Source organism: Lonchura striata, chromosome 26 (assembly GCF_050655825.1).
Source record: "Lonchura striata isolate lonStrDom1 chromosome 26, ASM5065582v1, whole genome shotgun sequence".
Classification (NCBI taxonomy): Eukaryota; Metazoa; Chordata; class Aves; order Passeriformes; family Estrildidae; genus Lonchura; species Lonchura striata.
Window position 1 is genome coordinate 8528922 of NC_140728.1, and position 21930 is coordinate 8550851.

Sequence of the window (21930 nt, forward strand, 5' to 3'; positions counted from 1 at the left end):
TTTTTCTGTCTCCTATTTTTCTCCCCCTGGATTTATCAGTTACAAAGACAACCTTATAAAACCCAAATATTGTTTTGTTCCGATTTCAGAAAAAAACCCCAAGAATTCAAAATCCCCACCCTCATGTAACAAAAGGGAATTGGGAACACATCACTTGCAAACTGCACTTGGGAATCTCCCCTGCTAGAGAGAGGGGGGGTCTGGGTTGGATATTGGGGAGAATTTCTTCCCTGAAGGGTAGGCAGACACTGGCACAGGCTGCCCAGGGAGGTGGTACACCCACCATCCCTGGAGGTGCTCAAGAAACAAATATATATGGCAATTCATGATACAGTTCAGTGGGCACAGTGGGGTCTGATCAGAGGTTGGACTCGATGATCTTGGAGGTCTTTTCCCACCTTAATAACTCTATGGTTGTACTTTAAGGCTGTTGAGAAGGTGTTGGCTGAAGGTGGAGAGGAAAGCAAGCTGTGGAACGCCGTTAGCCAACCGTGCACGAAGCCATCAAGGTGTGTCTTTAGCAAGAAGAGTTTTGTGGTGCATGTTTGGAGCAAGCCCAGCCCTGCCCACAAAGGATGCACAGCCAGGACAGAGACTCCATTTATTTCAGGGTAGTTCCACCAGTGCTGTGTCTAACAGGGTGGACATTTGTCTGCAGCTGAAAGGGAAACCAAGCTTCCAGCATCTGCCAGCTGCAGATCCTCTGCACATCTTGCTCTTCTGGTTCAGGATCTTGCACCTCTCAAAAGCCAGAGCTGCTCTCTATGGGTGAAATCTGCCTGGAGCCAGCAGCAGTGGCCACCTCGAGCACCCAGTGCAGCACCTCACCTTGCTCATCCCCAGCGTCCAAAGCCACAGTGGCCGTGGGTTGGCTCAGCTGTACTCATCCCGAGGGATGTCCACGCTGCTGCTCTGTGGCCTGGCAGCATCAGGAGAGGTTTTGATGAAGGTATCCCCGAGGCTGGTGCAGGGGAGGTCAGAGCAGGCAGCCACAAGGCCGGTGGGAGCCCTGCACTAGCAGCCTGCCCCCTCCGGCAGCTGGGAAGCGAAGAGAGCTAGCGTGTGATGGAGGAACTGGTACTGCTCGCTCGTCTGGATCATCCCACCTCTGCAAGGGAAAGGCAGGGCCCACTGACACTTCACCAGACACAGAACCCTGCTCCCAGGGCACAAATATTCCCGCTTCACCAGCCATGTCGAGATGCCTCTGAAACAGGCACCAGAGCAGCCCAAAGGAGAGAGGCGTTCAGAAGCATTGCTGGGCTGTTCAAAACGAGATTAGCAGCTGATTTGGTGCTAATTTTCACCTGTACTTCTTGAAAAGTGGCCAGGTGGAGTGTTTCTGGATTTCGTGGTGGAGCTGGAAGGGAGGAGCAGATGGCTGCCAGGTTCACAGCCCCTCTCCTCTCCCTCATGTCAGAGCTACAAAAGCTCTGACTGCAGAACCAGCCTGGCACTGGGGATTGCTTGTATCCACACACCTGCATCCCCCAGCCACCCTTCTGGTTTCTATCAGAAATAGTCCCCATGCCCTCCCCATGTCTCTGCCACATCCATGCCAAGCCCTGCTCTCAGGCTTGGCACCCAGCAGGACCCTCCCAGGAGCCACCTGCTCCGTGTACCCACCTGTCTATGCGCAGATGGCACACGATTCCAAGGATATCCACCTCCCCCTTGTCCTGCAGCTGCTGGCACCCGATCCTGGTGGCGATGAAGCAGCCGGTGCGGCCGATGCCCGCGCTGCAGGGCAGACACAGCTGGGTGAGCACGCACAGCACCACTGCCTGCACTCACACTGCTGAGCTGGGTGCACTCCTGCATTGGTTTGCTGGCATTTCTTCCTAGGGGGATGCTGGGCCCTGGCCCCAGCTGCCAGACCAAGCTTCTTAGGCAGGCAACAGAAGCCTCGGGCTGGGGTCACTCTGCCACGGCAAGGAGTCCTTGCCATGTGGCACAGCCTGGCTGAGGCTGCTCTGGAAGCACAAAACCAGTCTGTGCCCACCCTGTGCAGTGCAGGGGGCCCTGCAGCCCCCTCCCTCCCAGCTGGGCTCTAACCCCAGCTTTGCACATTCCCTAGGGACAAACGAGTGCTCTGCTCCACTGTCCCCAAATTCACTCAGCAAGGAGAGAACAGGCAGAGGCCACCTCCTGCAGGAGGGCTGTCCTGAAACAAGGCTCCACATCCAAGCCACAGGTGGTGCTTGGTGGCACAGGGAGCAGGAATCACAGAATTACAGAACGGGTCAGGTTCAAAGGGACCAGCCACAGGGTCACCTGCTTCCATCTCCCTGTTCAAGCAGGATCTTCCAGAGCTGGAGCTGTGTTGGTCCCAAATGCAGACCCCTCCTGCTCCCTCCCTGCTGGACCCCAGTGCAGGATATGCTGCTCTCGTGCCACCATCCTGCTGCCAGGACAGGAGCTGCAGATTGGCAGCTCTGCTGGAGGGTGGCTGCACATTTCTGCACCACCGTGGGACCTGTGTGAGGACTCGTGTGGGATTGACCCCAAGGAGAAGCACAGACAGGGCTCAGGGGAGCTGCAAGCTCTTACCTGCAGTGCACCACGATGGGCCCTGGGCTGGCTGCAGTCTGCAGAGCCTCCTCCACCTTGGACAGCAGGCGCAGCAGGGGCTTGGCTGACTCGGGTGTCTGCTGGTCCGGCCAGGAAGGGAAGAGGATGTGTTTGACCTTGCGGCTTTCCTTCCCAAGCTTTTCCAGCACGGAACAAAGAGAAATGGGGATGTGAGGGCACGGGCCAAATGAAACGGGGAGTTCAGCCCAAGCAGAGGTCAAGCAGCCCGTACCCATCTCAGCCACTCTCCTCCTGAATCCCTCTTTGACCTCTGCCAGACATGAGGCAGAGACCCCCGGGCCAGGGACAATGGCTGTGCCCCATGCCAGAGGATGAGAACACACGCAGAGGGTTCCAATGCTGCCACCAGAGTGCAGGCAAAGCAAGGCAGACCCTTTAGGCTGGTGTCAGCCCAGGGTGACACAGAGAGCCCATGGGCCAGGGCCCAACGACACAGTGCAAAAACACTGGGCTGGCGCTGCTCTGCCCAGCTGACCCCTTCTCCCCTGTACCCCAGGGCTGCCTCCTGCTCCCTCCCAGCCTCTCCAGGCTCTGCACACCCCTCCTCTGGCAGGGGCCTCCTGAGAATCATGAACCCTCCTCTTTCCTGCCACGGGGCATTGCCATCCCACTAGAGATCCCAGGGGGGTCAGGGGCACTGCTGGGCCCCAGCGTGCCCCCTCTGTGCCCCCAGGATGAGGCTCAGACCCACCTGGATGGAGAGGTCCCGCACCACGTACTCCACAGACTCACTCACCCCCTGCACCTGGATGGTGAAGGGGCCATAGGTGCCCTCCTTCTCGGGCCAGTAGTGGACACATTTCTGGAGAACAAGGCAGGTTTGTGGCTGTGGAGATGGTCAATGCACCCACTGGATGTTTGAACTGGGCTTGAGTCAGTGTTCTTGGGAAGGGGCAGCACCTTAGGGGTGCTAGGGGAGAGGGGTAGGTGGATGCAGAGTGATACAGAGGGAAAGCAAAGAAGGGACAGATCCCTGCCCCTGCATCTGCTGCCCTGCATCCTCTCCCATGCCCTGCCCTGGCTTCAGGCCCCAGGGGTGCATATCCCTGCTCAGCCCAGGAAGCTTCCAGATGCAGCTGGACCCAGGGCACAGGGAGGCTGTCGGCTGGGGGAGAAGGGAGCAAGGACATGGCCAGGAAAGTTTCCAGTTCTCAGTTGCCCCAGGCAGGTGCTGTTGGCTCCCATCCCAGAAGCAGAAGCAGTGGGCAGCAGTGCCCCCCTGGCCCCCCAGCTCTCCCCTAGGCTGAGAGCTCTCAGCCAGGGGATCCAGCCCAGGGGAGAGCTCTGGGGAGCCAGAGGGGCACTGCTGCCCACTGCTTTCCCCCATCCCTGGGGGTTGCCCTAAACCCTCTCTCCCATTACCCAGCTGGTAAAGCTGCCCAGAGCACACAGCCACGTGAGGAGGAATATTGCCAGACGGGGCCAAGGCTGCAGCCCCGGGCATCTCCTCCTCCACTTGTGATTCAGCAGGGCACCCTCGGAGACAGAAGCACAAGTGGGTGCACAGCCCCACATGTGGCCTCACACAACCCTGCGCTGCCAGCAGCACCCCTGGGCGGGGCATGTTCGGTGGTACCTCCTTGCGCTCCGGGAGCTCGGTGATCATGACGATGAGAGGAGCCTCCTCCTGCCACACCATCTGCCAGAAGTCGCTCACGGTGCTCAGCAGGGGTCCCTGCGTGGCGATGTACTCCCGGGGCCGCCCCGCGTAGCCCTGCCGAGCACAGCCCGTCAGGGGACAGGGCCACCTGGGCCACCTGGGCCACCTGGGCCACCCTGGGGCCACCCTGGGGCCACCCTGGGGCCACCTGGGGCCACCTGGGGACACCTGGGGACACCTGGGACCACCCTGGGGCCACCCTGGGGCCACCTGGGGACACCTGGGGACACCTGGGCCACCTGGGGCCACCTGGGGACACCCTGGGGACACCTGGGCCACCTGGGGCCACATGGGGACACCTGGGGACACCTGGGACCACCCTGGGGCCACCTGGGGACACCTGGGACCACCCTGGGGCCACCCTGGGGCTACCCTGAGGCCACCCTGGGGCCACCTGGGGCCACCCTGAGGCCACCCTGGGGCCACCTGGGGCCACCCTGTGGCCACCTGGGCCACCCTGGGGCCACTCTGGGGCCACCTGGGACCAACCTGGGGCCACCCTGGGGCCACCGGGGCTGTCCCCAGCTCCCTCCAGCCCTCGCCACGCTTTTCCCCTCCACGGTTTAGAGGCTGAGCTACACGTGCTGTTTCCTACTAAACCTGTCCTTAAAATGCTTTTGCAGATCTGCTGAGGAGCCACCAGGCATCGTCCCCAGCTCGTCCCATCATCCAGGAGCGAGTCCCTGCAGCTGGCCTTGCACACCCAAGTGCATCCCCAACTCGTCCCATCACCCAGGAGCGAGTCCCTGCAGCTGGCCTTGCACACCCAAGTGCATCCCCAACTCGTCCCATCACCCAGGAGCGAGTCCCTGCAGCTGGCCTTGCACACCCAAGTGCACATCCCATCAGCGTGATGGGTGCCTTGGCGAGGCAAAGCTCACACAAGGAGCTGTGCTCCTCACTGTGGCCATTCCCACAAGGACAAGCAGGAATCCCTGCTTCACAGCTGGCATCCTCTGTCTCCAGACACTTCTCCTGGTATAAAATTGCCAAAGGTATAGAAAATCCAGGCCTTCCCAGCAGTCTGTTAATGGTTTGGCCTCACACCAAAGTTGTACTGGCCCAGCTAAGAGACAGGAATGTTTTCAGGAAAATTTCGCAGAGCCCTACTTTCATACCTTGAAATGATTTATTTTTCCTAGGAAATGTGATTTTCCATTCACTTGGGGGTGTCAACCCTGGGAATTCCACCTTCCCCCCACAGCCATGCTCAAAAACATTTCATGGAGCACCATCAACAGGAACAGCATCAATGCCAGGCGGGGCTGATGTGATCAAACACCTGCAGAGCCCTCCCAAATTCCTGTGCCTCCCAGGCATGCCCAGGCAGGCTGGGTTGCCAATTTTCTGATGTGCCCATGAATTCCTGCACCGTTACACCTTTGAAGAGGCGAGGGGGAGGAAGGGGTCAGGAAATGCCAGCTGCACACAGGGGTGTGTGGCACAGGTGTGCTCAGTGTGCACACCTGTGTGCAGGTGTGTATTCCACAGGGACTGGCAGTGCTTGTGCATTGCCAGCAGTCAGGTGAGACAGAGGGGATGCAAAAAGAGGGGGAGATGTTGGAGTTGTGGAGGCTGAGAGTTTTACACTTTCTGTGCTGACAGACTCTGACCCCCAGGGGAGCACTCTGTTTGACCTGGGGCCATAGGGAAGGCTTCCAAAATTGATTGATAGCACTGGGATTATGAATGTATAGTTTAGTTAGAAGTGTGTAATATCACCAAGTAGAAAACTTTGAGTTCTAGAATACAATAATATATATAGGACTAAAATAGAAATTTTAAAGCATTTACTAGTCCTTCTTCACCTTCTTCTTCATAAGCTTTAGTAGTGTTTTGTAATTAGACAAAAAAGCCCGCATTGCAGACTTTGAGTAATTATTTGAGTTATTGAGTTAAAATGAAAATAATGTAGGTGTCATTTCTTAATTAAATAGCTTAGCCTTAAAAGACCTTGTAAAGAAAAGCCCAGCATCCCCGAGTGTCCCACGTCCTGGGGCACAGGGACAGTGCCAGTATCACCTGATGTGCAGATGCCAGGCTGCCTCAGGAAGACACAGCTCCTCTGCTGCCCGTGGCCCAGCTGCCCCTGGAGCTCCCAGCAGCTCTGGGCACAGCGTTCCTGTCTCAAAGGAGCACCCTCCGTGCTGGCTGCTGCTGTGCCACAGGCACCATCAGAAAAGAAACGTTCCTGACTGCCTCCAGCTCCACCTCCACATCCCAGGGGTTTGTCTGTCACCCCAGACAGCCTTTTCGGTGGGCTGCTTTTCCAAGTCCTGCTTTCCCTCACTGCCAGGCACCCACAGCACCCACAGCCTGGGCAGCCCAAGGGCAGGGTGCTGCAGTGAGATCACTCACTCAGCAGGAAGCCTGCCAGGCAAAGCTGGCACCTGGCTCACACGGGATCCCATTCTGGCAGAAACCACAGCCTGGAAGGGTTTGCACAGGGATGGAATCAAAACCAAGTTGTCTAAGTAACACCCTAGGGTCTGGGGATTTCTCAGTTTCTGGAAAGGAGCCCCACCACGAGCCAAAAATAAACCACACCCCATCTTCATTAGCTCCCTTCCTGGGAAATTGCAGCAAGCTCCCCGAGCAGAGAGGAAATCCCAGGATGTGTGAGGTGTGAGGATCTCTGAGCTGCCATAACCTGCTGGCACAGCTTGCCTCCCATGGCTTTGCCAGACAATGGGCCAGTGTGTGAGGAGGAGATGGAGAAGCCACTGCATGGGAGCCTTTTGGGGTGCTCAGTGTGCCCAGGACCCGAGAGCAGCTCCCTCCTGAGGCTCTCCCACCACGGGAACAAAGAATCTGCCCTGTGCAGATGGAGCCACATCCCTCCAGCTCCAACAGGTGTGGCAAGTGAAGTCTGCTGCCCCAGGGCAGCCTCAGGGGAGCAGGTGAGGGTGCCCCAGCATGTGTGACCCAGTGTGGCACCTGCAGCCCGGTGCCCTGGGAGCCCTGGGCTGCAGGCCCCGGGAGGACACTCACTGTGATGTAGTTGGCATTTATGTAGCTGTCTTCCTCCTGGCTGCCAGCCCTCCTGAGGCAGACCCGGCTCTCAGGATCTGAAAGATGTCACAGGTCTTACCCAAGGGACTGATCCTGCCCAGCCTCCCTGCCTCGACCTCAGGGGCTGGAGGTGAGTCCTGCTGCTCCGTGCCATGCCCAGAGCTGTCTGCACCCTCCCTCAGGCCTGTTCTTGTCCCACTCCAGCCTCACTCCCCTGGCAGGGCACAGCCCAGACCTGCAGGTGCCATAGTGAGCAGGTGGGCAACTCCCCTGCAGTCATCCCCCAGGACGTCCCACAGACCCTGACTGGAGCCCAGCCGAGTCCCTCCAGAACACCCTCAGCCTTTAGGACCATGCCAAGCCCCACGAGTGCTGCACACGTGGGGAGGACAGCCCTGGAGCAGCTCCCCATGTACCCCCCAGCTCTGTGTGCCCCTGGAACACGGCACCCAGCTCCACACAGGAGCAGCAACAGCACCCAGGGGTGCCCACCCCAGTGCCAGGGCTGCTCTGAGACATCCCTCACCCACAGGCAAGCACAGGCAAAGGGACACAGTGGAACGTACTGGGGAGAATGGTTTTGTATCTGTCCTTGAAAGCACGTCCAGGGATTTCCAGCTCCTCCGGACTCACAAAGTTGGGTGGGATTTTCTGCAGGGGGAGAAAACAGCCATGAGGAAAAGCCCATTGCTGCCACTCGTGTCCCCTGGTGGTGGCAGACCTGGCTGCCCAGCAGGGCAGAGCTGACCCAGGGGCACCACCAGGGCTGCCAGCTCCTGGGATGAGTCCTGTCTTCACTCCAGCTGTGGTGGGACTCCTTCCAGAGAGGCAGTGCTGGAAGAAGAGCATGGCATGGGAGGGCAGGACAGGGTTTTCCAGGGACCCCAACAGAACACCAAGGAGCAGGTGGGACGTGGGCACCCCTCCCCTCTGTTTGCTCACACCACCTGCCCTCCCCCTGGGGCTGTGGGCACAGCTGGGCTCAGAGTCCCATGTTCACCCCTGTCAGTCCCACCACTGCCAGCCCCTGCTGCCCCTCCTGTGAGGAGGGAGAAGGAAAATCGTGATCATCGCACCGAAAACTCTTCCTGGAGCTGTGCCAGGCTCTGGGCATGCTGCTGCAGCTCCTGCTTCCTCAGCACGTGGCTGGACGTCCTCAGAAACTGCAGTGTGATGTCCCGTGGCGTGCAGACAGGCTGGATGGGCTCCACGTTCCCTAGGGAGCTCATATCCAGCACCAGTGACACGTTGGAGCCCCTCCTGCAAGGCACAGGGGTCCCTGGCTGCCCTACTGCCACCCTGGGACAGCAGGACAGACCACCCCACAGCAGCACCAGGTAAAACCACCCCACACTGAGCAAAAGCCACATGGAGACCCCAGCAGACGGGGAGGAACAAGGAATTAACTGAACGTTTTGCCTTTCTGCTGGGAAGCCCCTGAAGGACTGAAGGTGTCGGGATCTGTCCAGGGCTGGGTGGGGGCCAGGGCTGCCTCCACACTCAGAGCTGGCACCTGCAGGTGCTGGCAGGCAGAGGGCTGGCAGGAAGGAATGTTTGGGGAGCCCTGGGGATGAGCAGTGCCACGGGCACCCCGAGGCACACTCACCTCTCCTGGAGCCGCACGTGCTTCTTGGCAGAGGGACTGGGCTTGTCCTGCTTGTCCATGTCCGCTGCAGCTGCCCGGGCTGCCAGGCTGCCCCTATGAACTCTGGAGCACACCAAGCAGGCTTGGACCATGCTGCAGCAACCACAGAGCCCTCAAACTGAAGCACAGCAGGGCCACACGGGGGGCTCTCAGCTCCTGGGAGACCTTGGAGCCATCAGAGGAGAAGCAGCTGGAAAAGCAAATCAGACCTGAGAGATACCACAAGGCTGGATGGAGCTCCCACACATGGTCTGCAAGATCTAAGTGCTCAGGACTTCAAGTCCTGGAAGCAGGACCCCCAGCCCTGTATCCAGGAGATACAGGAGATATCCTGGAGAGCTCCCAGCAGAGTCACCCTCGGGGCTGCCTGCAGCACTGCAGCCCACACTGGTGACCCTGGGCATGGCACAAGGGCCACCTGCTTCCCTGAGGGGAGGACACCCACCCTGTGGTGGCAGGGCAGGTCTGGTCTGGGGGAGCCCCAGGTGCTCTCCCCCTCCATGGAAGCACAGGGCCTGTGTTCCCAGCCCTTCCCCAGCACGTGCCCCTGCTTCGTCCTGGGGACATGGTGGGGAACAGTGAGAGCTGGAATGTCTGAGCACAGACAGCTCAGCAGGTGACACAAGGAGGCTGTAGCCACTGCAGGGAGTCTGGCCATCTCCTGCTGCAGGGACACACAGACCAGGCACCCTCAACAGCCTCACGACCCTGGGACGGCTTCTTCCATCCTGCAGGTCACAGCAAGTGTCAAGAGGAAACTGCTTTATCTGGGTGGTTGAGCAAAAGGCCATGGGGCAGCCAGCTGGGGAAGGTGCCAGACATCCTCCATCACTAGCCACGGGTCAGGCCCTGGCAGGGCTGGGGAAGGGCTGGGAACACAGGCCCTGTGCTTCCATGGAGGGATCCTGAGCCTCCTTCTCATGCCCTGCTTCCTCCCTGAGGAGGAGCCAGACCCACGGAGGCAGCGAATGATGCAGAGTCAGAGTTCTCGGTGGGCAAAGAGCAGGATCCCAGGCAGCCCATCTGCTCAGGGAGGTCTTGTGGAGAGCAGGTGTCCACATGGTGGTTGGGAACACAGCGAGGGCAGGAGCCGCTCCCCAGGATTCCCTGCTGCCCGGTGGCATTTCTGGGAGTGACAATGCCACCACTGCCACTCACACCGTCCCCGTGCCCCACGCAGGGTGTTCTCAGTCCAGGCAGGACAAGAGCAGCTGCTGAGCAGGGACAGCCAGTGTGTGCTCCCATCCCAGCGTGGCCAGGAAACACCTGGGAGATGCCCAGGGAAGCGCCTCAGCTGCCAGCACCCACAAGGAGAGCTCTCGCATGGCCTGCCCAGCATCCCAGCCTGCCTGGCATTGCCATCCGCACACACGTGCCCACCACCCCTGCACGGGCACTGCCCGGGCTCTGCTGTCCAGCCTGGCACTGCCCAAGGCTCTCCTGTCCAGCCTGTCCAGCCTGTCCAGCCTGGCACTGCCTGGGCTCTGCTGTCCAGCCTGGCACTGCCTGGGCTCTCCTGTCCAGCCTGGCGCTGCCTGGGGCTCTCCTGTCCAGCCTGGCACTGCCCAGGCTCTCCTGTCCAGGCTGTCCAGCCTGGCACTACCCAGGCTCTGCTGTCCAGCCTGGCACTGGCCAGGCTCTGCTGTCCAGCCTGGCGCTGCCTACCTGCTGCCCTCGGCGAGGAGCTCGGTCCTGGCACGGGCCCGCGGGCACCATGCTGTCGGCCTGACAGCGCGGTTTGAAAGTGTTCAGGAAGCTGCTTATCAAAGAGCTGCTGCCTCTGCCTCTGCTGCTTCCTCTCCCTCCTTCTCCCCCACCCCGGCTGCTGCCCACACACATACCGGCCACATCTCTGCAGCTCGGCTCTGCTGCACGCCCTGCCCGCCCCGCCAGCCTGCCCGCGGGCACGGCCGGCCTGGCCTGCCGGGCCCCGGGCTGGATCCAGGGGCGGCTCCAAGGGGCTGCTGGGCTGTGCTGGTGCCCGCTGTGACACGCTGTGACACGCTGTAACATGCTGTGACATGCTGTGGCACGCTGTGACACGCTGTGGCACACTGTGACACGTTGTGACACGTTGTGGCACACTGTGGCACGCTGTGACACGCTGTGGCACACTGTGACACTCTGTGACACACTGTGACACACTGTGACACACTGTGACACGCTGTGACACGCTGTGGCACACTGTGACACGTTGTGACACGTTGTGGCACACTATGGCACGCTGTGGCACACTGTGGCACGCTGTGGCACGCTGTGGCACCCCACGGCCGGCGCCCATGGGGCACGGAGGGGTGGGCGAGAGCAGCCGTGCGGCTGGCAGGAGGAATGAGGCAGCGTGCTTGGCATGGTGCCATGGGGCTGCTGGGGGGCACCATGCCCCACTGGCCCTGCAGGAAGCCAGGGTGAATCCTCCCATGCCCGCTGTCCTCTGGCCCAGGCCGTGGCCCGGCCGTTCCCCACGCTCCTGGAATGTGCCAGCTCTCGCTCAGTGCCTCTCGCCCTCAGCGCCTGCCTGCGTGCTCCTTGTGCCACCCCACTGTCCCAGCCCTGCCCACGCGGGGACACCCCTCAGCGCCCACGAGCACCCCTGGGTACCTCAGGGCAGGACAGGTGGGCTCCCGCTCCCCAGCAGGGAAGGGCAGGGCTGTATTTGGGGACGCAGGTCCCTGGGGCCTGGCTCAGGTGGGTCAGGTCTGCCCGTGGGGCACTGCACATCCTCGCTGACACATCCCCACTGCTCTTCCTGTTTGCTCTGCCGGGCTCTGCACACTTCCTTCCTCCTCAGCCCCCACGCCGCTGCGCTGCAGCAGCTCCCGCTGCACCCCAACAGCCCCACGGACCCCAAACACTTCCCCGTGTCTGCTCCGAGGGCTGCTCTGGCCAGAGCCACCCCAGGCAGCTCACGGAGGTGACTGTGCTGTCACCTCTACGGAGAGCTGTGCGTCTGTGCACACCCGTGTGTTTGCAGGTGTGCCAGAACAACAGCTTCCCTGGGCAGTCCTGACAGACCTGCCAGTGCCACCCGAGGGCCCAAGCTCCAGAGCAAAGTTCTGGGCTTGGCCAGCAGCAGCACAGCCTTATCCTGCAGAAAGGGCCACCAGCACCTGTGTCTCACCTGCAGATCCTACAGTGGCCGGAGGATAGACTGAGGAATTGTTCTGTGCCCTGTGAGGGATGAAAGAACACATCTGTAAGGCCTGGAGGCAGCCCCACCACACACTGCCCTTCCTTCCCCCTGTCCCTGCCAGAGCTTAGCAATTCCTGGCATGAGCAGCACCGTGACACTTAGCAAGGTGTCTGCAGAAACTTCCAGAAGGATCCAGGGTAAACAAACCAGGTTCTTGCTGGAGTAACAGGCTGTCAGACATGCAGACACTTCCTGAGGCTGGACTGTGTCTGTGCTCTCAGTGTGCAGGACACCTCTCACATCTGGGTGTCTTGGAGCTTAAGGAGCTCCTGAGGAGAGTGTCTCAGGTGGGAAATGGGGCTGTGCATTCTGTCACCATCTGTCAGAGCTGGGTCAGCTCTCTGCTGTTCATTGGGCACTTTTCTTTATCTCTCCCACAGCCAATCCTCCCTCCACGAGATCTCTTCAATTATTAATTATCTTCTGTTCACGGCCAGTGTGTGTCCCTGCATGGCTGAGAAAATTCCATCATCCATGGGGAGATGCTCTGCCCAGGGGAGGAGCCAAGCATTCCTACCTGGATCCAATCTGACCTGGGAACAGCACAGCAGCCTTTGCCCCCTGCATTCCCAGAGGAGCAGCTTTCTTCCCCCTGCATTCCCAGAGGAGCAGCTTTCTTCCCACTGCATTCCCAGAGGAGCAGCTTTCTTCCCCCTGCATTCCCAGAGGAGCAGCTTCCTTCCCCCTGCATTCCCAGAGGAGCCCAGGCCCATCTCTCCAGCCCTGGAGCTCCAGAGGAAAACTCCCCCCTTGTGCAGATCCTGCTCCAGCAGAAGCACAGCTGGCACTGCAGGAGGGCTGAGCCACCCTGGGATGGGGCTGAGCCACCTCCCTGACCCACAGGGGCTCAGGGCATGCACTGACTCTGGCAGTGTTTATTTTTTGTACTATTGCATTTGTATTTTTAGTTTTCCTAGTAAATAACTGTTATTCCTACTCCCATCTCTTTACCTGAGAGCCCCTTAATTTTAAAATTATAATAACTTGTAGGGAGGGACATTTTCCATTTCAAGGGAGGATCCTGCTTTCACTAGCAGACACCTGGCTTTTCAAACCAAGACATTCCTCCTGCCAGGTTCTGCCTTGGTCATGAAATGCCCCTGGATGCTGCAGAGAAGATGTTGATGCACTTCCTTTGCAAAATTACTTATTTGGTAATTTGGTCAGAAAGAGAAAGAGGAAAGAGAAAGAGGAAGCTGAGATGCTGGGATGCAGTGCATCCTCTGCCTCCGAAGCATCACAACACCAAGTCCTCATGCTCAGGGATGTCCTCAGGAAAGCCTTGCAGCACTTTCCCTTGGCTGCTGACAGAGCTCCCCGTGCTGCTGGCTTGGCTCTGCCAGTCACACACCTGCCTGTGCTGGCTGCAGCTAAGCAGGACACCCAGGATGTCGCCTCTGGAACTACACCTGGCCCCTTGGGCTGCTCCTTGTGCAGAAAACTTCGATGGAGACTGAAGGGATTGGGTGAAGGGCCATGGCCACTCACCCCGGATAGGAGGAACACAGTAGGGATGTTGTGTGGGGATGTGCCAAGGCCCAGGCTCCTAGGAGCTGAAAAGTTTGCACTGCTGAGATGTCCTGACCCTTACACACCTCTGATGGTGCACAACTGGAGCCCAGTGTGCTCCCACCTGCCAGCATGGCTGCTCCTCCTCCCCTCTGCCAAAGCAGCAGCATCTGAGGAGGTGCATTTGAAGGGAGAGCATGGAGGGGACACAGGCCTGTGCAGACCCACAGCACGAAAATGAAGGTGCTGGTGGAAAGAGGCATGAGCCGGTAGAGAGAGACTGGATGTGAGACCAAGAGCAGAGGGAATCAGAACACACTGCTTGCCCCAGGGCATTTTTCAGTTCTCAGTGCCACCTGGGCAGCAAGCTGTCCCCTGTACCTTGTTGCACCCACCTACGTCTGCTGCCCTCCCAGGAGTGAGCCCTGCCCCTCCTCCTGCCCGCTGGGCACAGGGCAGGTGCCCACCCACACCTGCAGATGTCCCTGGTCACCCATCAGTGCCCATCCATGCTGGTGGGCAGAGCCCTCGAGCAGGGAAGTGCAGCCATGCCCTCCCTCCCCACAAATGCACCTTTGGGCACATCACTTCTGGCCACCTCTGAGCCCCTGTTTGGAAGATGATGCTGCCAGCTGGCTCCTCCTGAGGGAGCCTGGCTGGGCTCACAGAGGGTGCAGGGGAGCAGAGGGCTGGGAGGTCTCTGGCCAGGGCTCACAGAGGGTGCAGGGGGAGCACAGGGCTGGGAGGTCTCTGGCCAGGGCTCACAAAGGGGTGCAGGGGGAGCAGAGGGCTGGGAGGTCTCTGGCCAGGACGGTGCCTTTCGTGTGCAGCCCTGCTTGTCCCATGTCACATCCCCAGCTCTGCAGCAGCTGCATCAGCCTGGCCTGGGGAGCAGAGCTGCTGGATCCAGGGACTGCTGGGGCCAGAGAGGACCTGGCTTTGAGGGGAGATGGTGTCCAGGCTGGGGCAGATCCCAACTCAGGGTCAGTTTGCTGTAAGGACAGGATCAGGACACCAGGACAGCCATTGCAATCTGGTGTGAGCAAAGAGGAACCTGACAGTCTCCAGGGACAAAACCAGGAGGGGATGGGAGGAAGGAAATGGCTCCAGGCAGGTCACTGCTGTGCCCCTCACCTTCCTGCCTCCCTCCCTTGGTGGGGAAGGACCGGTGAGGTCCCAGAACAGGAACATCCCTTGTCCCCCAGCATTCCTTTCTGCTCTGACCTTGGTGGCAGTGGGGTGTCAGGGGTGATGGTGATGCCCAGAGCGGTGCTGGGAGGGTTGGTGATAGAGGGAAGAGTGCCAGCTGTTACCACACCAGCCATTCACCCTGGCCCGACCAGGGATGTGCCACACATGGGATCCCCTGCGTCCTCTGTCCGTGAACATCTGTGCATTAGGATTATCTGTTGGGATGTAAGGACTAGAGAGGTCTGGGACACAGTCTCAGGGGCCTTGAAGAGTCCTTATAGGTGTGGCTTTACTTTCAGCAAGATATGGGGTCCCTATGGAGTTGGTGCTCTGGAAAGGAAGATCTGGATTTATCCCTGACTGGTACTTGCTGTTCGTTCACTTGCATTTTAAAACTCCAATTTCTTGGGGTCATGTTGCACCTCTGGCCATGATTTCATAGCCAGTTCCCTCTGTGCAAAGAGCACCTTCCAGCTCCAAACTGGGACCTGCTTTCCCTCTAATGACCAGCCAACCCTTATGCCCATTTCTGCCCCAAAGCCTGGACAGAGCATGGGCTCCCTCAGCCAGCCTCCCTGCCCGGATCCACACCCCAGCGCCTCTCCTCACCCTCTCCACACAGCACTGCAGCCCCAAAGTCACCCCAGCCTGGGCAGGCACTGAGCTGGCACCCAAAGCACAGACGCTGCCCCCAACACTTTCATGCCCAGGTTGCCGATCGCACCACGGCTTTGTCCCAGCGGCCCCGTCACCTCTGGGTCGGGCACTCAGGAAGGGACGCTTCTGCTTCCGTCGCCGCGGCTGGCAGTCAGGATGTCCTGCAGGCTGCTGGAATCAGCTCTCCTCCGCTGCCTGAGCATCGCTGCAGGCTTGAAGGTGAAGCAGCTGCCTGGGGATGAGCAGCCGCTCTGCGAGCTGCCCGAGGTGCCGCCGGCCGGGCACGGGAGGACGGTGCGGCCGCGCCGAGCATCCCGCGGGGCAGCGAGCCTCCGGCGCCTTACCTGGGCCCGCCCGCGGGGCTGGGGCCGGCAGCCGCGGGGAGCAGCCCGGCCCCGCCGATGGCTTCTCCGGGGAGCAGCGGCTCGCTGTTCCAGCGTCCTCCACGGGAGCGCGTTCCCAAGGACAGCCCCGGCCGAGCATCCTGCGGGCGGGCTGCGGGAGCCCCGGCTCAGCGCGGACCCCGGGGCATCCCCCGCGGTGGAGCCGGTCCCGGCTGGTGACCTTCCCCGGCGCTGCTGCCGCTCCGTGCAGAGTTCGCTCCTGCTGCTGCCTGGCTGGAGCTGGAGCAATTAAGCGATTGCTGGTTCCTTTTGCCAAGGCATTGCCGCTGACGCTGCCAGCCCCTGCGCTTCTGCCCTCTCCTCAAGGAGAACCAGAAGTAGAGTTCAGGACCAGGATTTCCTGCTAAACTCTGGATTGTTTTCTTTGAATCGCTCTGTTTGTTCAGCCTAGAGAAGAGGAGACTGAGGGGAGACCTTGCTGAGCTCTTCAGCATCCTCACGAGGGGCAGCTCCAGGCTCTGCTCTCTGTGACCAGTTACAGGACTAGAGGAAACAGATGGATCTGTGTCACAGGAGGTTTAAATGATTAAAGGGAAAAGTTTTTCACCCAAAGGGTGGTTGAGCACTGGAGCAGGCTCCCCTGGGAAGTGGCCACAGCTCCGAGCCTGTCTGAGCTCCAGGAGCGTTTGGACAAAGCTCTCAGGCACAGGGTAGGACTGTTGGGATGTCTGTGCAGGGCCAGGGGTTGGACTTGGTAATCCTGATGGGTTCCTTCCAAATCAGCAAATTCTATGGTTCTATGAGTGCTGAGTAGAACCATGTTTGGCTTCTGGAATTAGACACTCTCCTGTATCTCCTGCAAACAAACTGAGCTTTCCTCCAAAATTGCCAACAGAAAAGCACAGCTGGGCTGCACCAGCACCACTGGGCTGGGCTAACACTGATGCAGAGCTGGTGCTGCTGTGGACTAAAGAAGGTGCCTTAGCACAGGAACAGTTCCCCTGGGAAAGGTGATCTCCAGAGTGAAAGTGCTTTATATCAGCTTGGTTTGTTCCTCTCTTCATGTGGGAAGAAGCTCCCCCTGACCATTTTACAGTGGAGGACTGTTCCTAAGCCAGGTGTATAGAACCAGGAAATGACAGAAACATGAAGGTAGAAAAATCCTTCTAAGATCATTAAGTCCAACCATTAACTGACCAGTGCCACGTTCACCAGTAAATCGTGTCCCCAGGGGGTGAGGGTAAAGGGGATCTAAGCCAACACATGGGACCAGTCCTCCAAGGTGCTGAGACTTTGACACTGTAGCCAACAAATGCCACTGGAGAAGCCACGGAGGGCCAGCAAGGGCCACAGAATGACTTGGTTACCAGGACAGTCTGCTGGGGACACAGCCCCAGCACCTGTGGTAGCATCTGTCTCATCCATGTGCCACTTGGGCTTGTCCTGTGCTTTCCTGGATGCCTCCAAGAGAGCTGTGCTTTTAGAAATGCTGTCAGGAAAATGCTGTGTGCTTCGGTTTCCCCTGGGGAGAGAGCCTTGCTTGGACACCTGTGGGCTGGCCAGGAGGCACACACACATCCCCTCGGGAGGCTGCAGGACACAGACCTGCCTCCAAAAAGAAGGCTCCCAGTAACAGGACACCCCCTAGCACCTCTCTGTCCTCACAGCACACAGGGCAAAACAGTTCTCAGTGAAAAAGTCACCAAAAAGGCCTGAAAATCTTCAAGACTCATCATGTTATTGCTATGCTGGGTGCCTTGACACGCTTCAGCAGCGGGACCTGCTGCCCCAGAATTCACAGATTCACAGAATAATGAGGTTGGAAGAGACCTCTAAGATCATCAAGTCCAACCTGTGCCCTAACTCCACAAGTAGACTATAGCACCAAGTGCAAAGTCCAGTCTTTTTTTAAACATATCCAGAGATGGTGATTCCACCACCTCCCTAGGAAGATTATTCCAGTATTTTATTATTCTTTCAGTGAAAAATTTTTTCCTAATATCCAACCTAAACCTTCCTTGATGTAGCTTGAGACTGTGTTGGCAGCCACTTCGCTGGATTCCCAGAGAAGCAGCTTCTCTCCTAAATTCCCAGAGGAAGAGCAGGCCCATCTACTCCATCCCCAGACCTTCAGAGAAAACTCCACCCTTCTCCAGATCCCCGCTCCAGCATCATTCCATCTGCCCCTCCAGGAGGAGCAGCCACCATTTAACTGGACTATTACCAACACCCTGACTCCTCAGTGTGTCAGGTTTCTTACTCCATCACTAGTTTCATTTGTACTAATTACATTTATTTTTTTTTTTTTTCTCCTAGTAAAGAACTGTTATTCCCATTCCAATATCTTTGCCTGAGAGCCTCTTTTTAAAATTGTGGTAATTCGGAAGGAGGGGGTTTACCTTTTCCATTTCACAGGAGACTTTTGCCTTCCTTCACAGACTCCTGTCTTTTCAAACCAAGACACAGTGAAAATTTTTTTCCTAATATCCAACCTAAACCTTCCCCAATGTAGCTTGAGACTGTGTCCTCCTGTTCTGTCAGTGCTGCAGGTGGAAGAGACCGACCCCACCTGTCTGAACCTCCCTTCAGGAGCTGTAGAGAGCAATAAGGTCACCTCTGAGCCTCCTCTTCCCCAGGCTGAACAGCCCCAACTCTCTCAAATGTTCTGTGTAGTGCTTGTGTTCCAAACCTCTCACCAGCCTCACTGTCCTCCTCTGGACGCGCTCAAGCATCTCAATGTCCTTCTGGAACTGAGGTGCCCAGAACTGGACACAGCACTCAAGATGTGGTATCACCAGTGCCGAGTATAGGGGAAGAATGACCTCCCTACTCCTGCTGGTCACACAATTCCAAATGCAGGCCAGGATGCCATTGGCCTTCTTGGCCACCTGTGGGAATCCAGGGCTTCCCTCTGGCTGCCCTGGCAGGTCTGGGACCCTGGCAGGGGTCAGGAACCCCCCTGGACAGAGCCCCCAGAGACACTGGCTGTGATCTCTGGCCATGGAAAAGAGTTTTCAATCTTACAGCATGAATTACAAGCTCTGAGTGTTTGATATGAGTAATAATTAAGTGTGGCACGGGTGCAAAAGTAAAATTTTTGGATTCTAGATTAGGGGTCCAAAGGGGACAAGATGGAGGAAATTGGGTGTGCCTTGTCCTTTTTCTCCTTCTTCATGCCCTCCATGTCTCACTGCGGTGTTGGCATTTTTCTGTTGGTTCAGGCTGGGGACACACTGTCCAACGTAGGTGACAGATATTGGCACATTCTTGTCAATCCAGCCCAGGGAGTTTCTGGTATTTGATGTTTGTCACATCCCACTGAGGGCAGAGCCCCACACGCTGCCCTGCAGGACAGAGCTGGGCAGGGCAGCAGAACATGTGAGAGATCAACAGAATAAACAACCTGGAAACCAGCACAGACCAATTATGGCTTCTGCTTTGGTTTTGGGGCTGACAGACAGAGACTTTCTACAGTCTCAGAATTATCAATACCTCAGATTCCAACAGCCACCAAGGCACATTGCTGGCTCATGTCCAGCTGGCTTTCAGCAGCACCCCCAGGTCCCTTTGTGCCTCAAAGGCAGCTCCCCAGCCCCTGGGCTGCTCCCTCGGGGGGACACCGAGCCTGGTGACCTCTCCGCAGTGCCATTATCAGTAAGAGGAAACAAGCTGGGCAGGAGGGGCAGGAGCCAGAGCCCCAGATGGAAAGGAAGCGGTTAGAGAGGCGCCAGTGCCACGTCTGCCGCGCGAAGCTGCGCCCACGCACCGCGGGCACCGCGCTGCCCTCCCCAGCCCCGGCTGCTCCCGCCTCACCAGGGAGAGCTTGTGGTGCAGGCACATGTTGGAACCCGGCCGTGGGAATTTCAGACTTTCTGTGCTGCCAGGCACTGACCCCCAAGAGAACTCTGCACTGACCTGAGGCCGTCAGAGGCTTCCAAAATGACAGAACTGGGATTGTGGGTGTGGAGTTTGAACAGAAGTGTGTAACATCACAGGGATGATACACACTCAGAGTTTAAAGTTTTAGAATCTATAATTTAGCAATATATATAAAGCAAGATGGAAGTTTTAAGGCAGAAGATGGTCCTTCTTCACAAGATTAAGTAGTCTTGTGTAATTAGATTAAAAAGTCCACATTGCAGGCCACAGGTAGTTAGTTATTAGCAAATTAGTTATTAATAATTAATTATTAATCAATTATCAATTACTATTAATTAGTAATTAGTTATTAGTTATTAAAATAAAAATAATTTAGGTGTAATCTCTTAATGACAGTTTATCCTTAAAAGGCCATGTAGATACAGAGACAGGGCTCCATTTTTAGTTTGTTGAAGTGCTGTAGGACTCTGGGTTTGTGGTACTGTGCCATAGATGAGAACTGATAAACATCTGAGTCCCAACAAGAAACACCATCTCACACATTTAATCCCAACCCTGGCAAAAAGAATTTAAGACTTGACAGGCACAGATCCTCTTCTAGCATTTGATAACAACTAGAAAGGTGCTTAAAACAGCCCATACTCAGCCAATGTCTGCTGCAGAAATAGCTGTGGGCAGTCCAGCCTGTGGCAAGTTGTGGGAGTTGGAAAAACAGAAACTTCCACAGATACTGAAGGATTGATTTGTTACAAAAAGTTACTAAACTTAAAAGTTAATAAACTTCTAAAAAATTATTAAAAGTTATAATAAAAGCATATGTGTATATGTGAGTTAGAAGCCCATTAAATAAAAATATCCACACTACAGTAAAAGTAAGTAAAAGTGGTAAGTTAACAAATCCAAAATAAACTCTGTAGCTGCTATCAGTTTAAAAAGTTATATATTACCTTATAACAAATAAACTTGTGACTACTTTAAACTATAACCAAATACTTACTCCTTTAAAATCTCACAACCTCTGAGATTAATATTTATCTAAACAAAAAAATCATTCTTAACCCAAAAAGAATCCCATCCCTTCATTGCTAACAACAGCAATGACAACAAATGAGTCACTGCTCGGGGGTTCAGACACTTGACAGAGTCTCTAGCAGAGGCAGACTGCACATGATGCTGCCTGTGTCCTGCCCAGCACAGGATGGGTCTGGGGATGCAGCTGCCTGGGCCAAATGGCCATGGAGGATGTGCTTATATTTGAGGGAAAATATCCTCACTGAAAGGGTGATCAGCCAGGGTGAAGACAAATGTGGCTATTAGGGATGAGCAATGAGGCAGCCGCTCTCACAGTGAGGGTGAACATTCTGTGTGTGTAAAGGAAGTTTTGGAGATGCAGAGCTGTGTTACTGTAATGTATCCTCCCCTCACTCTTATCATGGGATGGCCTCGGCACTCGGGAATTTGGGAGGGTTGGATCCTTACTGTGGCAACACCTGAGCTCCAGCCGAGGTGTGAGAAAGTGATCTGCACCCCGGGCAGCAAGGAAGGAGTCACGGACAGGACTCCAGGAGGGGCTGGAGGTAGAAAAGGGGAGCATCCATCCTGAAGATGAGCACATGGCTGGTAGTCACGGGGGCTCCCAGTGCTGTGATTTTTCCTTATTCAGTCCTTTTGTTGTACTTTTTTGTTAAAGTTTAATAAGCCTTCCAAAATTTAAAAAGTGAGCAGTGGTTTCTCACATAGCCCTTGGGGACATGGCGGAGTGGTGCACAGGGCAGAGCTGGGGCAGTGGTTGGACTTGGTGATGTTGGAAGGCTTTTCCAGCCTGAACAATTCTGTGATGATTGTGGCATGGCAAGAGGCAGAGCCCCTGACAGGCTCGGCAGAGGCAGCCAGAGGGCAGCAGTGCAGAGATGATGGATCTGCCCGATGCTGCTCCTCCAGCTCCTGGCCACTACAGAATCTGGGCCTGTCTGCTTTTGAAAGCTGCTCTGCATTGTGCTTTCTGGCCTCAGAAGTTTTGGAAGTGCCATGTTGGGCCATGCATGCTCCTCCTGTGATTCCTCCGAGTCCTCTTGCTCTTGTGGCTGTAGGTGTGAGCCACGGGAGCTTGCAGCATGTGGGGTCTGCTTTGTCCCACTTCCAGGCATCAGAAATGTTCCTGTCTGCTCACAGTGGGGAAGCCACGGTGCTTGGAGACACAGATGCCCCACATCTGGAGGAAAAGCAAAGAAACTGTGAGCTTTTTAGTTTC

General features: G+C 56.9%; 1 protein-coding gene across 5 annotated transcripts; it reads right to left on the reverse strand.

Annotated features, from left to right (window-relative positions):
- Positions 1 to 587: 587 nt before the first annotated feature.
- PTPN7 (protein tyrosine phosphatase non-receptor type 7) lies at positions 588 to 16154 on the reverse strand. Of its 5 annotated transcripts, none has more exons than XM_085561466.1 (11): positions 15801 to 16154; positions 12028 to 12077; positions 8871 to 9099; positions 8341 to 8524; positions 7831 to 7915; positions 7244 to 7320; positions 4169 to 4306; positions 3284 to 3394; positions 2551 to 2708; positions 1627 to 1740; positions 588 to 1108 (listed from the first exon to the last, which is right to left on the reverse strand). In XM_085561466.1, exons 3-11 carry the CDS (start codon positions 8999 to 9001, stop codon positions 1015 to 1017), a joined length of 1092 nt encoding a protein of 363 aa, XP_085417592.1. In that variant the 5' UTR covers positions 9002 to 9099; positions 12028 to 12077; positions 15801 to 16154; the 3' UTR covers positions 588 to 1014. The 5 variants fall into 5 exon arrangements, with proteins under 5 accessions (XP_085417592.1, XP_085417591.1, XP_085417590.1 ...); XM_085561465.1 differs by having other exon boundaries at positions 15552 to 15917; XM_085561464.1 differs by lacking the exons at positions 12028 to 12077; positions 15801 to 16154 and adding an exon at positions 11508 to 11640.
- Between the last annotated feature and the right edge of the window lie 5776 nt (positions 16155 to 21930).

What these genes read in the sequence shown, in the direction of transcription:
- PTPN7 (XM_085561466.1), bottom strand. Translation starts at nt 9,001, where the DNA reads ATGGTCCAAGCCTGCTTGGTGTGCTCCAGAGTTCATAGGGGCAGCCTG. An exon ending in TAAATGCCAACTACATCACA is followed by an intron (nt 4,307 to 7,243) that starts GTGAGTGTCCTC and finishes TGTGCTCGGCAG; the next exon opens with GGCTACGCGGGGCGGCCCCG. An exon ending in TGCCATCTGCGCATAGACAG is followed by an intron (nt 1,109 to 1,626) that starts GTGGGTACACGG and finishes TTTCCCTTGCAG; the next exon opens with AGGTGGGATGATCCAGACGA.